The sequence below is a fragment of the Crinia signifera genome, chromosome 6 (assembly GCF_055691185.1).
Source record: "Crinia signifera chromosome 6, ASM5569118v1, whole genome shotgun sequence".
NCBI lineage: Eukaryota > Metazoa > Chordata > Amphibia > Anura > Myobatrachidae > Crinia > Crinia signifera.
In genome coordinates this window covers 253,389,982-253,409,058 of record NC_139222.1, presented here as the reverse complement: position 1 = coordinate 253,409,058, position 19,077 = coordinate 253,389,982, and the positions used below count along the sequence as shown (strand labels likewise).

The window sequence follows — 19,077 nt, the reverse complement described above, 5'->3', positions numbered from 1 at the left end:
TAGATTGTAAGCTTGCAGCAGGGCCCTCCTACCTCCAAGTCTGTCTGTTGTTACCCAGTTTATTTAATGCTCTGTAAAGAGCAATGGAATTTGCTGCGCTATATAAGAAACTTTAAATAAATAAAAAGATCTTTCTCCAGTCTTCGCTAAATCTCCCCCCAATATGTTGGAATCCAGTGCAGGACAGGAAATTGGCCTCCAACAAACAAATAACCGCCCACAGACGGGCAGATGCCTCTCTTTCACACCTCTCTACACCCCAGAGGGCAATAACCTAAACGTGGCTCCATCTGGGTTGCTACTGGTGCTGCAGTTGTAGTTCTGATACTGGGATTAGGAGTTCACTAGGCAGAGAGTACACTAACAAGAACCGCAATGAAAACTATGTCTTTTTTTTTTCTAACGTAAATTCCAATATCCAATTATTCTCAATTTTCCACAAATGTTACAGATCGTTTAATACACTCTTATCTGGTGCCCTGGCTGGATGCACTGCAGTAAGGCGTCTGTCTACACTGAAATCATAGTCGCACCAAATGTACATCAAATTGGAGACACATGCTGACAAACACATTTGTGGTCTGCGGCTGCATGAACCCTGGAAATATTGCTCTTGGCAAATATGCAAGGAGGAGAAAATAAATCCGCATTGATAAGGCGATTGGGCTTTCCCATATGAGGGGCTGGGGAGGAGGTTGGCATTCTAGATTATTAACCCTTCTCCCAAAGCGATGCCAATGATCATGTTGATCCGAGTCAACCTCTCAGGTTCCTCAAGAGTTACATTCAGGGCTGGGTAATATTGTTCTCCGCAAAATAAAAGATTCTAATTAGGTTAAAATATCTCTAAGGTTCTAGCGCGAGCCTCCGAAAGATTAGACAAACCACAGGGAGGCAAGGCGAGATTTGTAATGACAGGATTCCCCGTGCCAATAATTCATTCTGGTCATGCTTAAAAAATGTACTTTATCACATTCTCATCAGCACATTATATTAAACCTGAGCTCAAGCACAAGCAAACACCACACTCGGTGCCTGACTAGGAAAAGGTCATTGTATTCCTCATAATTCATTCTCTACACTGGTGACATTTACTGTATTCCCAGCAAATTAATCCCATGCCCAGGGACGATGCTAAGCTTCCATATTCATAACTGGAAGGGGGGGGGGGGAGTTGCTTTGTAGAAAAAGAAAATGGAATAAAAAAAGATGTTTAAAAAAATTAAGAAAATAAATAGTTTTTAACAGATAGTCACATAATATATAAAAGTAGATTGTTTCCCATTTTTGCAAGTACTGCAGAATTTGTTATGTGTTTGGTGTTTATACATTCAGTTGTGATCATTAAAGTTGTGCCTGAATTGAATTTTTTTTTTTTTACTTCATTGCCCTTTCCCCTCCCCCCCAGTACACACTGAGGGCTGCCACTTGCGGGTAATTTTTCCCGCGGTGTAGACCGTTATGTCAGTCAGAGCTGGAGAATTAGTTGAATTCACCAATTTTAAATGCCAACAGGGGGGTGTGATCTGGAGGGCCAATCACAAGCCACAATCTCTTGATTCCTGTCTTTCACAACCCTGCAGCTGTTTTTGCCAGGGCTCCAACTTGGGGAACCCGAGCAGTTCAGGTTGAAATACAGTTAAAATGTACATTCAATTTAGCACAAGTGTCATTTAAATGACCACTTACTCTGGGCCCTAAACCAAACACCAAAAATCTACAATCAGCAGCTTTAAGAACCACCTGGAACTTTCCACATAAAGAATATTTTCAAATAAAATGATAATGCGGGCCATAACTCTACACCGCGATTTCCCGTTCTGCTGATCGGCTGACAGTTTATCAAGGACTCATCGGCGAACGTTCAAAATGCTACAAATCCCTGACTCACCAGTGGCGGACTTGTGAGTTGAGAGCCCAGGTGCAAAAATATAATCTGGGCTTCCATCCTCCACCCCAACCCAAGTGCACAATATGCAACTCGGCAGTGGGTAACAGGGAGAAGCAGAGGGAGGCAGAGTGTGGCAGGGAAAAAACAGTGGGTGACAGGAAGAGAGTGACACGGCAGCAGTGGGCCCCTTAATACTCAGGGGCCCCGGGTGCACTGCACCTGCTGCACCAATGGTAGTTCTGTCTCTGGATCCCATACATTTTCAGGTCAGGATCGGGGAATTGATATTTTCCAACGTGTCAGATATCTCTGATATACTGGCCCCGTGTCTTCAGAACAGGAAAATGCTGGATACAGACCAGATGTACGGGCCTCTTTGGAAATAGTATGAAAAAGGAAAATCAATCAAATTCTATACTCACTGATCTATACTACATATGCTGTTTTACTAAAATAAATTCCACCAGATTTGCCAGCAATAACCTGCTATGAGTAAATCTCATTTAAATGGTCAATTCTGGTTTAAGAGATGCTCGTGATGTACAGACATCATTAGTTATTAATGTCATAGAAACCACCATGTCCGGTAACATACTACTTAGAGATGTTCCAAATAGATGTTAGCTTTAATTTACGGGTGCCGGACGGGTTCCCGACAGTCGGGATCCCGACAATCATTTACCCGACGTCGGGATCCCGACTGTCAAAACGCCGACAGCCGGGTGCCCGACGGCCACCTGCTATTTTCCCACGTGGGGGTCCACGACCCCCATAGAAGGAGAATAGAATAGGTGGCTCGTGTAGCGAGCCACCGTGCCCGCAGCGTGGCGAGCACAGCGAGCCCGCAAGGGGATTTTTTGCACTCGCCATGCTGTCTGACTCTGGACAGTCGGGATCCCGACGTCGGGGTAATGACTGTCGGGATCCCGACTGTCGGAGTCCCATACCACACCCTAATTTACTGTACCTATGATATGCCTAGCTATTCTGGATCTTTGTATATTCTGTGTATGGCGCTGCAAAAACTTTGCGTCACCTTAAATGTAAAGAAAAAAAAACGGAAAACAGCAATATAAAGTATATTAACCCTTTAAATGCAAACATCTCTGTGAGCGATATGCAAAATATCCACTAAACATGCCAGCGTCGCTCACATTTGTTATATAAATTCAAATAAAAAATGTTGTGTAAATACAGATTGTATTTCCTATGTAATGTAAGCATTGCAGGCCATTACGATGAATAAAAATGTTTGCTTGACAATTTTCACAACTATTTTGACAAATTCAGTTGGAACTCAAAGGGTACAACATTTTTTGTAAATGTCTTTTGTGAATATCTAAATCTAGAATGCTCTAAATTCTACATCTCTCTTAAGCGAGGTTTGTTATTTAAAAAATAGCTTAAAGTACTTTTAACCACTTATCTAGCTAATTTTCCACAAATGTCCCCAAAAGTGTTGATTTTTTGTATTAGATTATGTAAATAATAGCTATTTTACCCTTATTCAGTGAAAGTCTATAAAAAAAAGTCTTAGTTGAGAAAATTATACTGAATAATAGTTAATAATAATTATTTACATAATTCCATAATTAAAAAAAAGTTTATAAAACATAACTATCATAGGCGTGCCCAAGGGAGGGTGACGGGTGTGCCCAGGCACCCCCTAATGCCCAACACACCCAAAACTCCTTCGCTGCATCCGGCCTTCAACCCACAGCGGGCTGCACTAACATTCTCTTGGCGGTGGCCCCTCCAAAAATGGTCGCCGTCTTGGAGGAGACAGACACTAGCATTATGTTTAATGAGCCTTATGGTATGTGGCATTATGTTTAATGGGCCTTGTGGTATGTGGCATTATGTGTAATCGGCATTACAGTGTGTGGCATTATGTGTAATGGGCATTACACATACTTGCGTGGGTTTCCTCTGGGTACTCCGGTTTCCTCCCACAATCCAAAAATATACTAAAATATAGGCTAATTGGCTCCCAACAAATTAACCCTAGAGTGTGTGTGTGCGTGTACATGGGGTAGGGAATATAGATTGTGCGCTATATAAAAGACTGTTAATAAATAAATAAATTACAGGGTATATTTTTGCAGTGCGTCTTCAGTGTGCAATGCAATGGCATAACTATAGCACTGCAGCCCCCGCCACCACGGGGGGGGGGGGGGGGGGCGCTGTGCATGTGGGGGCGCCGGGGGCTGCGGTGCTATAGTTAAACCCCCCCCAATCCCCGCAGACTTACCTATCTCGCTGGTCCCGGTGGCTCCGTTCTTCTGCTGAGGACCACCACAAAATGCCCGCCCCCATATAGCACACAGTTCTCTGAAACTGTCTGCTGTATGGGGCGGCCATTTTGTGGTGGTCCTCAGCAGAAGAACGGAGCCGCAGGGACCAGCGCGATAGGTAAGGCTGTGGGGGATTGGGGGGGGGGGGGGTTTGCATGGGCGGCGGGGCAGGGGGGTACGGGTGCTTGGCGGGGCGCCCAAAACGTAGCTACGCCACTGGTGCAATGTGCCTATTTCTACTATGTGTGGGAGGAATGATTCATTCTGAAGCCCATATACATAAATAAGTCCCCCATTTAGTTTGCAATGATGCCCAGTAGACTTGGATGGACACGCCCCATACGTGGTGATGGACATGCCCCTCGAATGGTGCACCAACTAAAAAAAAAAGGGCTGTGCACACCTATGATAACTGTACTGCTACTTCACAGTCTTCCAGGAAGAGCATCAAGGATTGGATGATCCTAAGGTTCACTTATATCTGCTGGCTCGGAGGGGAAGAGACCAGGGGATGACAGGGCTGCTGTATTACAGTCAACAACCCAGACTGGCGGATGATCCTTCCAGTATTGGCCATCACCTTCGCTTTCACAAACCCGCCCCCCTTCCTGGTATTGACTGTAGCAGAGGGAGAGAGACCCGCAGCTTCAAGATAGTGGGCTGAGCCCAGATTCTACTGCAGAAACAGAGGGGATAGCATCTACTGTATAGAAAACGGACTTCCAGCAGCCACCGCCGCAGGCTCATATGACACAGTTGCATCAGATGCAACTGTGTCACGGAAATCCTAGCCATCTGATGTGACCACGCCTTGAGATTCTGAATATCAGGGGGCAATCTACTTACCCGCTGGACTATCAACTGGGAGAGTACTAGCGCTATACACAACACACCTTTAACCAATAAGTGGAAAATGTTCTTAAATCTTCTCAACTGGAAAAGTGGAGGTATTGCCGTTAGCAACCAAATAATCAGAGCTGTCATTTATTATGTACATTATAAAAAATGAAAGCTAAAATCTGGTTGGTATGGACAACACGTCTCCCCTTGTTATACGCGACATAATCATTGCTTCTCAACAGCTGTGTTGGGATCAGATGTATTCCAGGTGCTTTCTGTGTATCCGATATGCGAGCAATCACAACGCGTGGCTTACAAGTACGTGCAACAACCTTAGGCTAGCTAAATCCACAAGAATTACACGTCACATGAGCTAGATAATTTTATACTGTGTAGTTATGATGATGCCGACATTAGACCTCCGATAACAAGATTTTTGGAAACTTCTAGGAAAAGACTTCTTACGGCTGGGTGGCTTGTAATAAATAACTAAATCCGGCATTAGCCTCTGTAAAGAGCACTTCTAATACCCCTGAGTTATGTGTATGAGCACTTCAGATCTGCTCAGGGAACATATATATGACACAGATCCATGGCCGTTATAGAGACAGATGGGAAAGTGACTACACTACCAGAGGTGGAGGGAAGAAGACTTGGGTCCATACGCCGTAAAAGACTCTTATCATGTGCGCCCTGCATGCTTATAAAGGCTTTGCTCACAATAAAGTGCTCGCTTATAAAGTATATACCATTTATACAGGGTATAGCCAGCTTCTGCAAGTCATTCCTACTGAACGGAGCATAAGAGGAGATAACGGTTAGATCAGAGATCTAGGTTCCCAACAGGGTCAGATGCACTAAGCTTCAAAAGTGATCAAATGGAGAGTGATAAACAACCAACCAATCAGCTCCTGCCAGACAGTCTGTGACATGGCAGGTAGGATCTGATTGGCTGGCTGCTTATCACTTTTGAAGCTTAGTGCATCTGGCCCACAGGCTTTTAATTTAAACTCTTGCTATTCCTCCTGGCTGTTACAGAAGAAGTATATATGAGCTGGTGCTGGGGTAGTGGTTCTGTATCTCTCAAAATGCCCAAATGTCTACCAGCTGCGAAGAAGGTTTAGAGGGAACGACGGACCAGAGTTCTCCGTTAACCTTTTACCTGCCAACCATGAGCCGTTCGTCAGATTGCTTTGAATGTTTAATAGGGGGAATTTAGATTGATTTAAAGATTGTATGCAAAAAATTGGGTCTGATATATGAAGCTGGACATATTTTCCACTTGTGGAACATTGGCATTCATAGATTTACATGATGGAATATACTAATACTCAGTATGATAAAAAAAAATGTTAGATGTGTTACAAACACTAGACAGCATAACTACTACAGGCATGAGGGACCAATCTGAAGAAAGCCACCGCTATGGTTTTGTACATTTTTATAACATTTATGATATGAGGTAATACATTTCTGATATCAGGTGTAACATTTATGTTATGAGGTATGATATTTATGATATGTGGTATGGCATATAGGATATGAGGTATGTCATTTACGGTATGTGGTATGACATGAGGTATAACATTTATGATATGAGGCATGACATATTATATGAATTCCAATTGATAAAGCTGCCCAGTGTGCGGCGAAACGCGTCTTGAGGATCCACAAGCTCCAGCCGTAAATCAGTGCAAACTGAGGGGACCCAGCACATAGTGCCTTTAGCACTCAGTAAACCCCCAGCACGGAGATATTTGCAGCGGCGCACGCAAATCCCGGCAGGCGCTGATATTCGGCCACACACGGCCTCCTGCCCGGCTCACCACAGCTCCCTCTCCCCATCAAGCCTGGATAGCCTAACCCGGTTACACATTCCGGCGGCTCAGCAGGGAGACGCTGCAGACGCTACGGAGCAAATGTAGACATTGCTCATTTACTAAAAGTGTGCCAGCAAGCTATTCAACCGAAGCGGCAATTCAACACAAATTCGGACTGCAAGCTACCCCTATACAAAAGGGAGGCTCATACCTGCACACGTAAGTGAGCTGCAAAATACCAATTGTTCCTTGCTACTTGTCACACATTTAGTAATAAGGGACTTTCTGGGACTCTAATAACCACAGGTGCTAATTAACCCACAGTGTGGACAGTAACATCTTAGTACGGACCATTGAGTCTCTATATTAAAACAAAGGTTCCAAATTGATCATACTACATAAATGTGGGACCAACATCAAGTGGAAACTCAACACTAGTTATATATGCGTACCTTTGATGTTTGCTACAGTGCATCATTTTATGCTCATTTGAGCAGATTTTTTCTTTATTTAATTTATTTTATTTTTATTAATTTTAATTTTTATTATTCTTCTTGATATATATTTTCTTACATTTGTGTATATGTAATTGGTTCATTTTCTATATCCAGAGCGCCTAGTGGTAATTTTTTCTAGTATGACATATTATATGAAGTATAACAGTTATGGGGGTTGGGGGGGGTATATACTGTCGAGCAAAACGAAAACAGGCCAGGGTCATGGCTGTCGGGAAAGATCGGCAGTCGTGATTTGGGATTGAATACCCCCCCCCCATGATTTGAGGTATGAAATTTATGATATAAGGTATGACATATATATTAGATGAGGTATAACATATATGATATGAGGTATGACATATATGATATGAGGTATGACATATATATTAGATGAGGCATAACATATATGATATGAGGTATGACATATATGATATGAGGTATGACATATATGATATATGATATGAGGTAAGACATATATATTATATGAGGTATGACATATGATATGAGGTATGACATACATGATATGAGGTATGACAACATGATATGAGGTATGACATATATGATATGAGGTATGACATATATATATTATATGAGGTATGACATATATGATATGAGGTATGACCTATATATTATATTAGGTATAACATACATGATATGAGGTATGACATATGATATGAGGTATGACATATATGATATGAGGTATGACATATATGATATGAGGTATGACATATATATTATATGAGGTATGACATATATATATATTATATGAGGTATGACATATATATTATATGAGGTATGACATATGATATGAGGTATGACATATGATATGAGGTATGACCTATATATTATATTAGGTATAACATACATGCAGGGCCGTTTTTACAGGGGGACGAGCCGTGCATCTGCCCGGGGCGCCGCACGGCTCATCCCCTCTTTTTAAATGCTGCCACTCAGTTCCCTGCTCTCCCCCCGTTCGCAGTGTAATAGTCCAGGATCTTACTGCGCATGTGCAGCTAATAGAAAGTTAGCCAGCAGGCTTACTTTCACTTTCCCCGTGTGCCCTGCAGCAGCTGCTCCTTGCTTATAAAGCAGGCAGGAGCAGGGGCAGCTGATCAGAGGAGAGGGGACAGATGCTTCCATATATATTTTCAATAAAACATTGTAAAGAAACATCCATGTGGAGCAGGTAAGCTCTGTCTCTCCCACGTCCGTCCGCCCTCCAGCTCCGTCTCTCCCCGTCCCCCCTCCCTCCCCAGCTCCTGATTTCATTAGTATCAGTGGGAGAGATTCTGCAGTTCCGTCTCTCCCCCTGTCCCCTCTCCCTCCCCAGCGCTGCTGCTATGGATGGGAGTGTACAGCAGCCGCCCAGGAGCTCAGGCAGGAGAGTCCCTGTTTGCTGAAGAATCACAGTGGGCTCATGAACTTCTGCCTGAGCTCGAAGTGCTGCAGTACACTACATTCCAGTCCCCGGCAGCAGTGAGGAGGGAGGGCAGACATGGGAGAGGTCACCGGCTACACATGTTTCTTTACACTGTTTTATTAACACAAACTAATATAGAGAAGCACCTGGCCCCTCTCTGCTGATCATCTGCTCCAGCTCCTACTTTTCTTCATGTGGTTTACTCTGCCTCCTTGCACAGCACAGGGGGAGAGATCCCTGCAGCTCTGTCTCTCCCCTGTCCCCTCTCCCTCCCCTGCGCTGGTGCCATAGAATATACAGCAGGACATGTTTATTTTAGAATCACTCCTGCCTGTGCTGTTATACATTACAGTCCCCCGCAGGAGAAATGAGGAGGGGGAGGGAGGGGGGACAGGTGAGAGACGGAGCTGCAGGGATCTCTTCCCCCATACAGTGCACAGAAGCATGGAGTCACAATGCTTAGAGTAGATTAATAAAAGGTATCTGTTCCCTAGAGAACTGCACACAATTGGGGGAGAGAGAAGGGGGGGGGGGGGGGGCTGCTAAGGCAGCCTTATTGCAAATAATACCTACATAACGCCTCTAAGAAGTGGCAATATTATCACTAGGGACCCTTCCGAATTAATTTTACAATTGAAGTTTGATAAATATGAGTAGTTCACATTTCCCTTTATAGTTATGTTGTCTTTTCTCAGACGCCAATGTGCGCCAATGTGTAATTGTCATCACGGTGTGCGACATAATGTGTAATTGTCATCACGGTGTGCGATATAATGTGTAATTGTCATCACGGTGTGCGACAATGTGTAATTGTCATCACGGTGTGCGATATAATGTGTAATTGTCATCACGGTGTGCGATATAATGTGTAATTGTCATCACGGTGTGCAACAATGTGTAATTGTCATCACGTGTGCGATATAATGTGTAATTGTCATCACGGTGTGCGATATAATGTGTAATTGTCATCACGGTGTGCGACATAATGTGTAATTGTCATCACGGTGTGCGATATAATGTGTAATTGTCATCACGGTGTGCGATATAATGTGTAATTGTCATCACGGTGTGCGACAATGTGTAATTGTCATCACGGTGTGCGATATAATGTGTAATTGTCATCACGGTGTGCGATATAATGTGTAATTGTCATCACGGTGTGCAACAATGTGTAATTGTCATCACGTGTGCGATATAATGTGTAATTGTCATCACGGTGTGCGATATAATGTGTAATTGTCATCACGGTGTGCGACATAATGTGTAATTGTCATCACGGTGTGCGATATAATGTGTAATTGTCATCACGGTGTGCGATATAATGTGTAATTGTCATCACGGTGTGCGACAATGTGTAATTGACATCACGGTGTGCGACAATGTGTAATTGTCATCACGGTGTGTGGCATCATGTGTAATTGGCATCACGGTGTGTGGCATCATGTGTAATTGGCATCACGGTGTGTGGCGTCATGTGTAATTGTCATCACGGTGTGCAACAATGTGTAATTGTCATCACGGTGTGCGATATAATGTGTAATTGTCATCACGGTGTGCGATATAATGTGTAATTGTCATCACGGTGTGCGACAATGTGTAATTGTCATCACGGTGTGCGACAATGTGTAATTGTCATCACGGTGTGTGGCGTCATGTGTAATTGGCATCACGGATAAATAGTGTATAATAATTCAAGTAGCCTGTCATTGTTTGGCCTTGATCCGTGAGGCGTACTAGGTCACTGTGTGGGCCTTTTATATTTTTATGTCACTGTGTGGCCTTCAGCCCGCCAACTAAAGTGCGGGAGGACAATGACAATTCCTGCGGTAACCAATGTCTGGTCATGCAGGCTGCAAACATGAGATGTAAGGTAATTGTTTTCCTGCTAGACCATGCCCTTATATTAAGCCACACCCCTTTTACAAATAAACCATGCCCCCTTTTACAGCGCGCGCAATTTCTTCTATGACGTGTTAATTTTTTATTTTTTTTTGGGGGGGGCGCATTTTTATTCCTTTGCCCTGGGAGCTAAATTGTCTAGAAACGGCCCTGCATACATGATATGAGGTATGACATATGATATGAGGTATGACACATATGATATAAGGTATGACCTATATATTATATTAGGTATAACATACATGATATGAGGTATGACATATGAGGTATGACACATATGATATGAGGTATGACATTTCTACAAGCAGCAGATTGAAAACTACACATTACTATTGAGTACTTCACCATATGTTACAACATGCCTTCGACATGACGTATTACAAATAGTCCTAAGACCATGATGTGCTGTGTATACACAGTAGCTACAAGAATATCAAGATTATATGGGTGAAGCCTTAGAGCAGCGCAGAACAAACAGGTACATTTCCATGCTTAGATGATCAGATTATGCCAGTTACTTACCGACATTGCGCCATGGTCTTTGCTGTTATTCTGGAGTAAAAGCAGCAGAGCAATCAAAACAGAAAAGGGAATAATGTGAACAGCAAAAAGAAATGTTAGAAGCAGAAAGTAGGAGAAGAAAAGCAAAGGAGCAGGTTATATTTTCCAAGTATTATTCTAAGCCAACGCAACATTGGAGTTTATTAATCAAGCTGTCAACGATATATTATGGCCACTGATGCAGATGTTCTGCAGGCCCTGTGCAATGTTCAGTTCTTACCAGCTGGTACCCGGGAGAAGTCTGGATGAATGCACGGCTCAGGGAAGTAAGAAGCGCATAGCACTGCTGTTGGGGCTCATCCAACCATTATCACCATGGCCTCCATATAGAACGCCACAGAGGCAAGCACCTTTAACAACACATTGCTATGAGCGATGCATTTAAACCTTTCCAGGGTGGCAGCCTAGAACGGTGATTCTTCCAAATATTACAATGACACAGGATCTCCCACAACCATTTAAATGTGTGTGTGTGGGTGTCCTAGTGACGCAATTTTAATTTCAATATCTAGTTTGGATTGCATGAGATACTCTAAATCAGCGTGCGATTTGAACTAGATGTGACACGATCTAGTACAAGAAGTACTGCCTGCGCATGCGATATGAACTATGTGGGATCCCGCGTTGCATGGCGAAAAAAACATGGTGCGATGTGAACTACGCGTGATGTGTTTTGAACAAAAAAGTTCAAAATGCATCCGAGAATCACATCCGTATGTGGGCACCGTTAGAAAGTGTTTAAAAATGGGTCAATGTATACCTTCACTTATATATAAATATATAGAGATAATTCAGCATGGATTGTTAATTCGAACGCAGTGGACTGCAAGCAGATAAATACCACCTGGAAAAAATTTGTGAATGCATCACAGGTTAATATCCAGTCGCAGATCTAGTTGCAAAGCCCGGAACATCAAAGAGTCTTTGACGTCTGAGCAAATTTGAGTAGGTCTTAAGGTGCCCACACACTAGAAAGATCTGCGATCGTAAGATGTGTGCATAAATTAGCCTTGATATCTTTTGCCCATCCTGGACAAAAGATTTCAGGCAAGCACACATCTTTTACCAAGGATTTTTCTTAAGATCCCGTGTGCGTTCCTATGGATCTTTATGCCTGGTACACACCAGGACGACTAGGGCCCAATACCCTTAATCTAGATCCAATTCCGACCAATTGGATGTAGATTGTGTGGTGATTGGGCCCTTTTCTGTCCTGGTGTGGACCAATACCGATCCGATGCGCGGTCGGTCATTATTCAGATCCTACCTGCTGCAGGTAGGATCTGAATAACGACCATACTCCCGGGTGTGGGTCGCCATCGGATCGGACCCGCTCACGGTGCACATCGTGAGCGGGTCGTGCCCCCCCGCATCATCGTGAGCGGGTCTGAAGAAACACTGACGACCCGCTCACAATGTGCATCGTGAGCGGGTTGTCGTGGTGTGTACCCCACATTAGTTAAATCTTCTGATCTTTTGTGCAGCACCTAAGATCAGAAGATTCAGCTAAAGATCCACGGGAGCGCGCATCGGACCGATATCGGCTTAACGCCGCCCGTCTGAATGGCCAAACCCCCCCTTACCGCAGAATTCCCTCGGTAACATGCAAAGGGGTGTGTACGAGAACACATTCTCTCACATGTACCCGCTAGCAGGAGAAATCAGTCGATGGTCGCCGACCATCGACTGAATTCTTCTGCCTTCACAAATAAAACTCAGTCTGAACTGACTTTTATTTACAAACGCTAGATCGAAGACGGGGCAGGTCGGCCACCCGCCCCCAGCAGGCATTGGGCGCCCACTGCCCCATGGGAACGCCCAGCGTTTTTCATGAGGAACGCCCATTAAATGCTGTTCTCGTCCCCTGCTCCCCCCCCCCTCCCCGCAGTGAACTGCCCATAGAGTGTGTAACTCGCCAAAGCCGTTCGCTGTCAGGGTTTGCAAATGAACAAATGCGCAAACCCCAACCATCAGGGCTGGTGCCGAATTGGGAACGGTACGAGTGATCCCGTATCGGCTCCAAAATGCAAAAATGCAAACTGAATGAACAGAAGAGAAATCTAAATCAAATCATTATTTGGTGCGACCACCCTTTGCCTTCAAAACAGCATCACATTTTCTGTGTACACTTGCACAATGTCAGGGGTTTTATAGTATTATAGTGCATATGATTAACCTATCATTCCAAAAATGTGACAATAATCATCATTATCATATATACTGCAGGTTGAAACACAGTCAGAACTGGCAGAATCTATTGGGACCCAGGTACACCATCTATTGTTCGGAGATGTTTGGGCGGAACTTGGAAGTGGTCTTCGTGGAAGAATTGCGGCCAAAATAAGCCAAACCTTTGATGTTGAAACCAGGTCAAGCAACTCATCTATGCATGAAAACATTGGAACTGAGGTGCTGAAAGATGGCAGCAGGTTCTCTGAACTGAGGAGTCAAAAATATATATTTTTTTCTGTAACAGGTGGCAGTTTCTTCACCAATGGTCAGGAGAGTGGTAGAATAATGAGTGTCTGCAGGCCACCAATGGTGTCCTCAATGCTGAAAAATACAGGCAGGTACCTATCCATCATGGAATAACATCAGGGAGGCATCTAGTTGGCTCCAAATATATTGTGTAGCAGGACAATTACCCCAAACATACAGCCACTGCCAAATCTAAGGAGGGGCAACAGGGGCGGTCATCACCGGGCTTCCACACATTAGGGGTCCCCACACTCTCACCCTACCTCAGGTCCTATCCTCAGGCTGCGGCTAGCTCACACACTGCTGTCAGGCCCAGTCCATCACACAGATGCAGCCTGCTGGGGGGGGTGGGGTGGAGGGTGAAGAGGTGGTGAGATAACCCGCACCTCCCTGTCATCCACCCACAAGACTTACAAGCCATCTGCTGGTTCGAGGTAAGAGCAACTCAGCTGTCTGACAGAGGCCAGAGCCCAGCCATGTGCACCGGGAGACCGGGGTGAGGTGCGCCGCTTACTGTCTGTACACTGCTGATCTGGGGCCTTGTGTCACTCATGTGATGTCATCCTGCCACCCCGACAGACTTTGTCTCGCCCGCATTCCCATGGGAACGCCTACCATTTTCATGAGGACGCCCAGGAAACACTGGGCGTTCCCATGGCCCAGCACAACCACCTCCCCTGTCCCTCCCCAGCTGCAACTAACCGGCAACATTGTAAATTGCCAGGGTCATTCGCAGCTGAAGTTTCCACATGCACATGCGCAAACTCCAATCATCAGGGCAGATTCCAAATTCGATTCACTAAGAGTGAACAAGAATCATCCCCTTAATCCAGCCCTACATACAGCCAATGTCATTGAGAACGGTCTTCAGCATAAAGAGGAACAAGGAGTCCTGGAAGTGATCATCATCGACATCCACAGAAGATCTGTTGATCAATCTCCAAGATGTCTGGAACAACCTCCCTGCCGGGTCCTTCAAAAACGGTGTGCAAAAAATACCTAGAAGAACTTATGCTGTTTTTAAGGCAAAGGGTGGTCACAACAACTTTATTTAGATTTCTATTTTTTTTCACTTTTCATTTAGTTAAAAAAAAGACTGAAAGAATTTTTATTTTGTACATTTTTTCTACACATGCCTAAAAGTTTTGTGCAGTATTGTATATGGAGTACTGTGGGGTAGATTTATTAACCCGGTGAAGTGATACTGCGGCTGGTTTATGCAGGGCAGCCGAGAGGCCCCGGTAAAATTTTGGGGCGTGGCCACCTTCTGCGATTAAGCCATGCCCCCAAAACATTTAGGGCGGTGAAAACACACTTTCACCGCCCTAAAGGGGGGAGTGTCATAGTTGCCCCCCTCAGAAGTAGCAGCACATACCTACAGCATGTGCTGTGCTGACAGCAGGCTCAGCATGAGTTCCCCGTTGTGGTTGTGGTAGGTGTGTGCTGCCCAGGAGGGACGGAGGGGGAAGGGGTGGGGTCAGGCTAGGGCCCCCGCCAGGCCCCTCCAGCAAGCCTGGGCCCAGGTAATTAGTACCCGCCCCCCTTTCGGCGGCCCTGGGTCTATAATATAGTACTAGCCACTTTATCACTTCACCGAGCATAACAAATCTGACCCCGAGTGCTGTATCTCTAAGGATATATATGGGGTACTGCTCGCGTTTAGTTCTAAAGGAAATATAGGGAAATATCTTCTGATAACGGAAACCACCAACAAGTTTTGTGATTGTAAACGTGGCAAAAATTTCAAACAACATTTTTTTCTCTATTTAATTCTGTAATTAGAACAAAAAGTGAAGTAGTGACTTCAATAGATACTTATTATAATTACTTTAAATTCTTTATCAAGCCACATATTACACAGCAATAAAAGTATCAAAGTGCATTTGTGGCTGCAAACATTGGATATGGCCAATTTGAGAGCTGATCCAATATGCTTGTGAATTCGTCCAATGAGCTTTTAGCCACAAATGACATCACAAAGGTATGAGGCCAATGGAAAAATGTTAGACTACATACTGGCTCATCCAATAGAATGGCTGCCTCATATTTGTGTTGGTGACATACATTGTAATGAAAACACATTTCACCAGTACGTCAATTTCCATGCGCGCGCGCTTCATAGTAATGGCAAAGGTTAAATGGTCAGAGCCAGGTCTTATGAAAATACACTTATGTATGGGCATTAGTGTGCATTTCTGTGCCTGCTCCTACTGTACCTGGAGAGATTACAGAAAAAGACCTAATGAGCTGTAATCTTTAGCTCAATCTACAAACTATGCTTATACAATGGCGTATGCCGTCATTCACGGGATTACTCTTCAGAGTTACAGCAATTCAAATAGGATAAATGTTAACTATTCTGACCCGGAGGATATTTATTGAGGCTCAGGAAAAATAGTATATTTCTGCTGTGGTATGTTCAGTTGTTGCAGGAGTAGATTCAAAGTAAAACCATTCTAAAATACAAATATGCAAGGGGTTTCTTATCCTTTCTGAGTGTGCTATAGAATATATTTGCCAATACAATTCTGCCAAAGTTCTGCCACATTTATGTAAAAAGATGCATCCAAAGAACCAAAACTGGAGAACTTTAATGTGTCGTATTAGCAGCAATAAAGCTGGGTGGACATAAGACGCGGTCAACGTGGATATGGGATCGGCAAGTAGACACACACTTGCCGATGCAGGGAGGGATGGAATGACGGGGATGGCCATGCTGCATCCAACAACATGGCATGGCTAACGATATCAGATTGATTTTCATGCACGACCACCATTATCGGCAACATGGTTCAGAATAATAATCTATAAACTGGATACAATATGGCAGTTATCCAAAGTAATGTAAATGGGATCTAATTATCTTTACCATAGGTCTGCCCAGATCCCTATAAAATGGCCCAGAGCCAAGGAAATCCCTGGAGATGTACTGTATTGATGTGTAAACATGGGATTATGCTGTGCTGAATGACACAATGCTGTGTTCATTGATCCCACAGGCACAGGATTTGTAGAATAATTACAATTACTGTGGATAAATGATACTTGGCCTACTGGTGAATGGTGGTACACCTTCATGTGTAAAGAGTGTATGGTGTAGGCCAGGCATGTCCAAACTTTGGCCCTCCAGCTGTTGTGAAACTACACATCCCAGCATGCCTTGCCATAGTTTTAGAATTCCCTAATAGTAAAACTGTGGCAAGGCATGATGGGACAATGTAGTTTCACAACAGCTGGAGGGTCATAGTTTGGACATGCCTGGTCTAGGCCGATGTGTTCGGACTCATTCGTTCATTCTGTAAGTGTGTAGAGGTCGGGCACAGTAAAACATGTTTATGAAGCATTTAAGACATTTAAAGTCATCTATAAATAGTTTTGTTTCCTGCTTGATGAATAGACTCCAAAGTTAATATGTTAAATTCACTCAAAACCAACGCGTTTCACCATATTCCAAAACTCAGGCTTCATGATAAACATTGCATTCTGTCAAACAATAGTCAATACTAGCATGAGACAACAGTATATAACATGAGAATGGAGTTGTTAGTATTTGAAGTTATATAGCTATATAAAAAGAAAAAAAGTACAGTTATAGCGTCATGCATTAGTGGAGTATTAGTTGCAAGATACATGCCGTCTTCTGAACAACTTTCTAGCTGTTGAACAATTTTAATTAAATGAAACACCACTATTTGTAGATTGCAAGTTCATTTCTATGTAATAAAAATATATAGTAATGTTATTTGTGAGTACATATGCAACCTTTACTGGCATATATTGGAATTAAATATATTTTAATCAGGTTTTGTCCAAGAGATGTTTATAATCGTGCACACCTCACTTCTATCTAATACCCCTTTTCCACTAGCCTAAATATCCGGGGTTTTTGCACAGTAGCGTGCAATATCCGTGAATTTAGGCAGGTGGAAACGCTCCCTGTAGAAATTACCCAGGTCGTGAGACCCGGCATTTCTACCCAGGTAGCGACCAGGGTTGAACACGTGTTCAACCTGGGTCACTGTGTAGTGTAAACGGGTAACCGGGGTCGATGCGACCCGGGTGCCTCTCACTACAGTGTAAAAGTGGGCGCTGGGAGATGCTTTCATCTCCCAGCGCTTCCCTGGCCCCACTTCCCGATGATGTCACCCTCCCGGTATTATGCAAGCCGGGTCGCACCCAGGTTGTAGCCGGGCACAAAATCCCGTGTGTGACTCAGCTTGCAGATGGAAAAGGGGTATAAGCTTGGGTGATAACAAATGTTATATCAAGGATTTGTATATGGGTCCGGGTTTTCAGAGGTTTGGGATTTCCTGCGAGACTGCTTGTATTTTGAAAGCGCTTTAAATATACAGGCAATCACGGACGAAATCCCGAACCTCCGCAAAACTTGGACCCCATTACATATACCTGATGGTTGTAAAAGGCCACAGAGTTTTACATAAGTGCCAGAAAAATTTATTTTAAATATTGTTCTATAAGGTCTCAATACAAGGTGTCTCCACTTCTTTAGAGCCTCAGCAGCTTCCTCGGAGAAAGCTGCTGACACTCTAAAAAAAACGGAGAGATGCGTAAGAGACTATGATTATGAAATACTACTTTTATTGACCGGACCTACAGTACAAAGCTTGCACTTGCGGTGGGTTCGACTCTGTAAACAACTGCAGAACATAGGATTGGCATCAGCAGCTGGGAGACACCAACAAAGGAATAACTACAATTAAGGCAGCTAATAGAGTTACCGGGTGTTATAATTACCATATGTCTGGCCACACCCCAGTATGGGTGGAGAGAAAACTTATTGACGCATGCTCATAAAATCTAACAAATAACATCTGCACTAATAACATAACAACAACTGGAAATTTTTCCTTTTCAAATCTGTTTTAAGCAAATATGCTATGAACATTAACAGCACTAACAACACTAACAAGTGGATATGTGTGATCAGCATTATGCAAATATTGGACACATGCAATGTTTTTAGATTGTACATTATTTAATTGTAGGGTATTGATAATATACTGTTTATGTTTTATGTTGTACTTGCCAGTATATATTTTATGAAATAATTGTATTTATGTAATCTCCGTTTCCTTGCATAGTTTGTATATTTCTATATTCTATATTGCAGAACTCATAAAAAATTGTCTGCATGTCCTCAGCAGGTAAGGTTGAAGTTCAGAATGTGGGCACCCTACCATCGGGGTCGCTGGGTGTTTGCATTACAATCTGAGCATGTCCGCAGTCCAGTTTCTCAGCATGTCTCCTCTCTGGTGGAGACAAGGACTATACAGGAGGCTCTATAGCAGCATGTGGGATTGGAGCCTCCCAGATAGTCTGCAGCTGCCTTCCACGCACTCCCTGCCACCCTCCAGAG

At 43.6% G+C, this 19,077-nt stretch overlaps 1 protein-coding gene across 4 annotated transcripts in view; it reads right to left on the bottom strand.

The window, feature by feature from the left end:
* EXOC6 (exocyst complex component 6) overlaps window positions 1-19,077 on the bottom strand; it is a 277,290-nt gene that overhangs the window by 89,007 nt on the left and 169,206 nt on the right. For 2 of the 4 annotated variants that reach the window (XM_083149343.1, XM_083149344.1), the window contains exon 19: window positions 11,184-11,213. The exons of the other annotated variants lie outside the window; for them this stretch is intronic. In XM_083149343.1, the coding sequence (XP_083005469.1) occupies window positions 11,184-11,213 (30 nt within the window). The remainder of the gene's footprint in view (window positions 1-11,183; window positions 11,214-19,077) is intronic. 4 annotated transcript variants of the gene reach the window in all.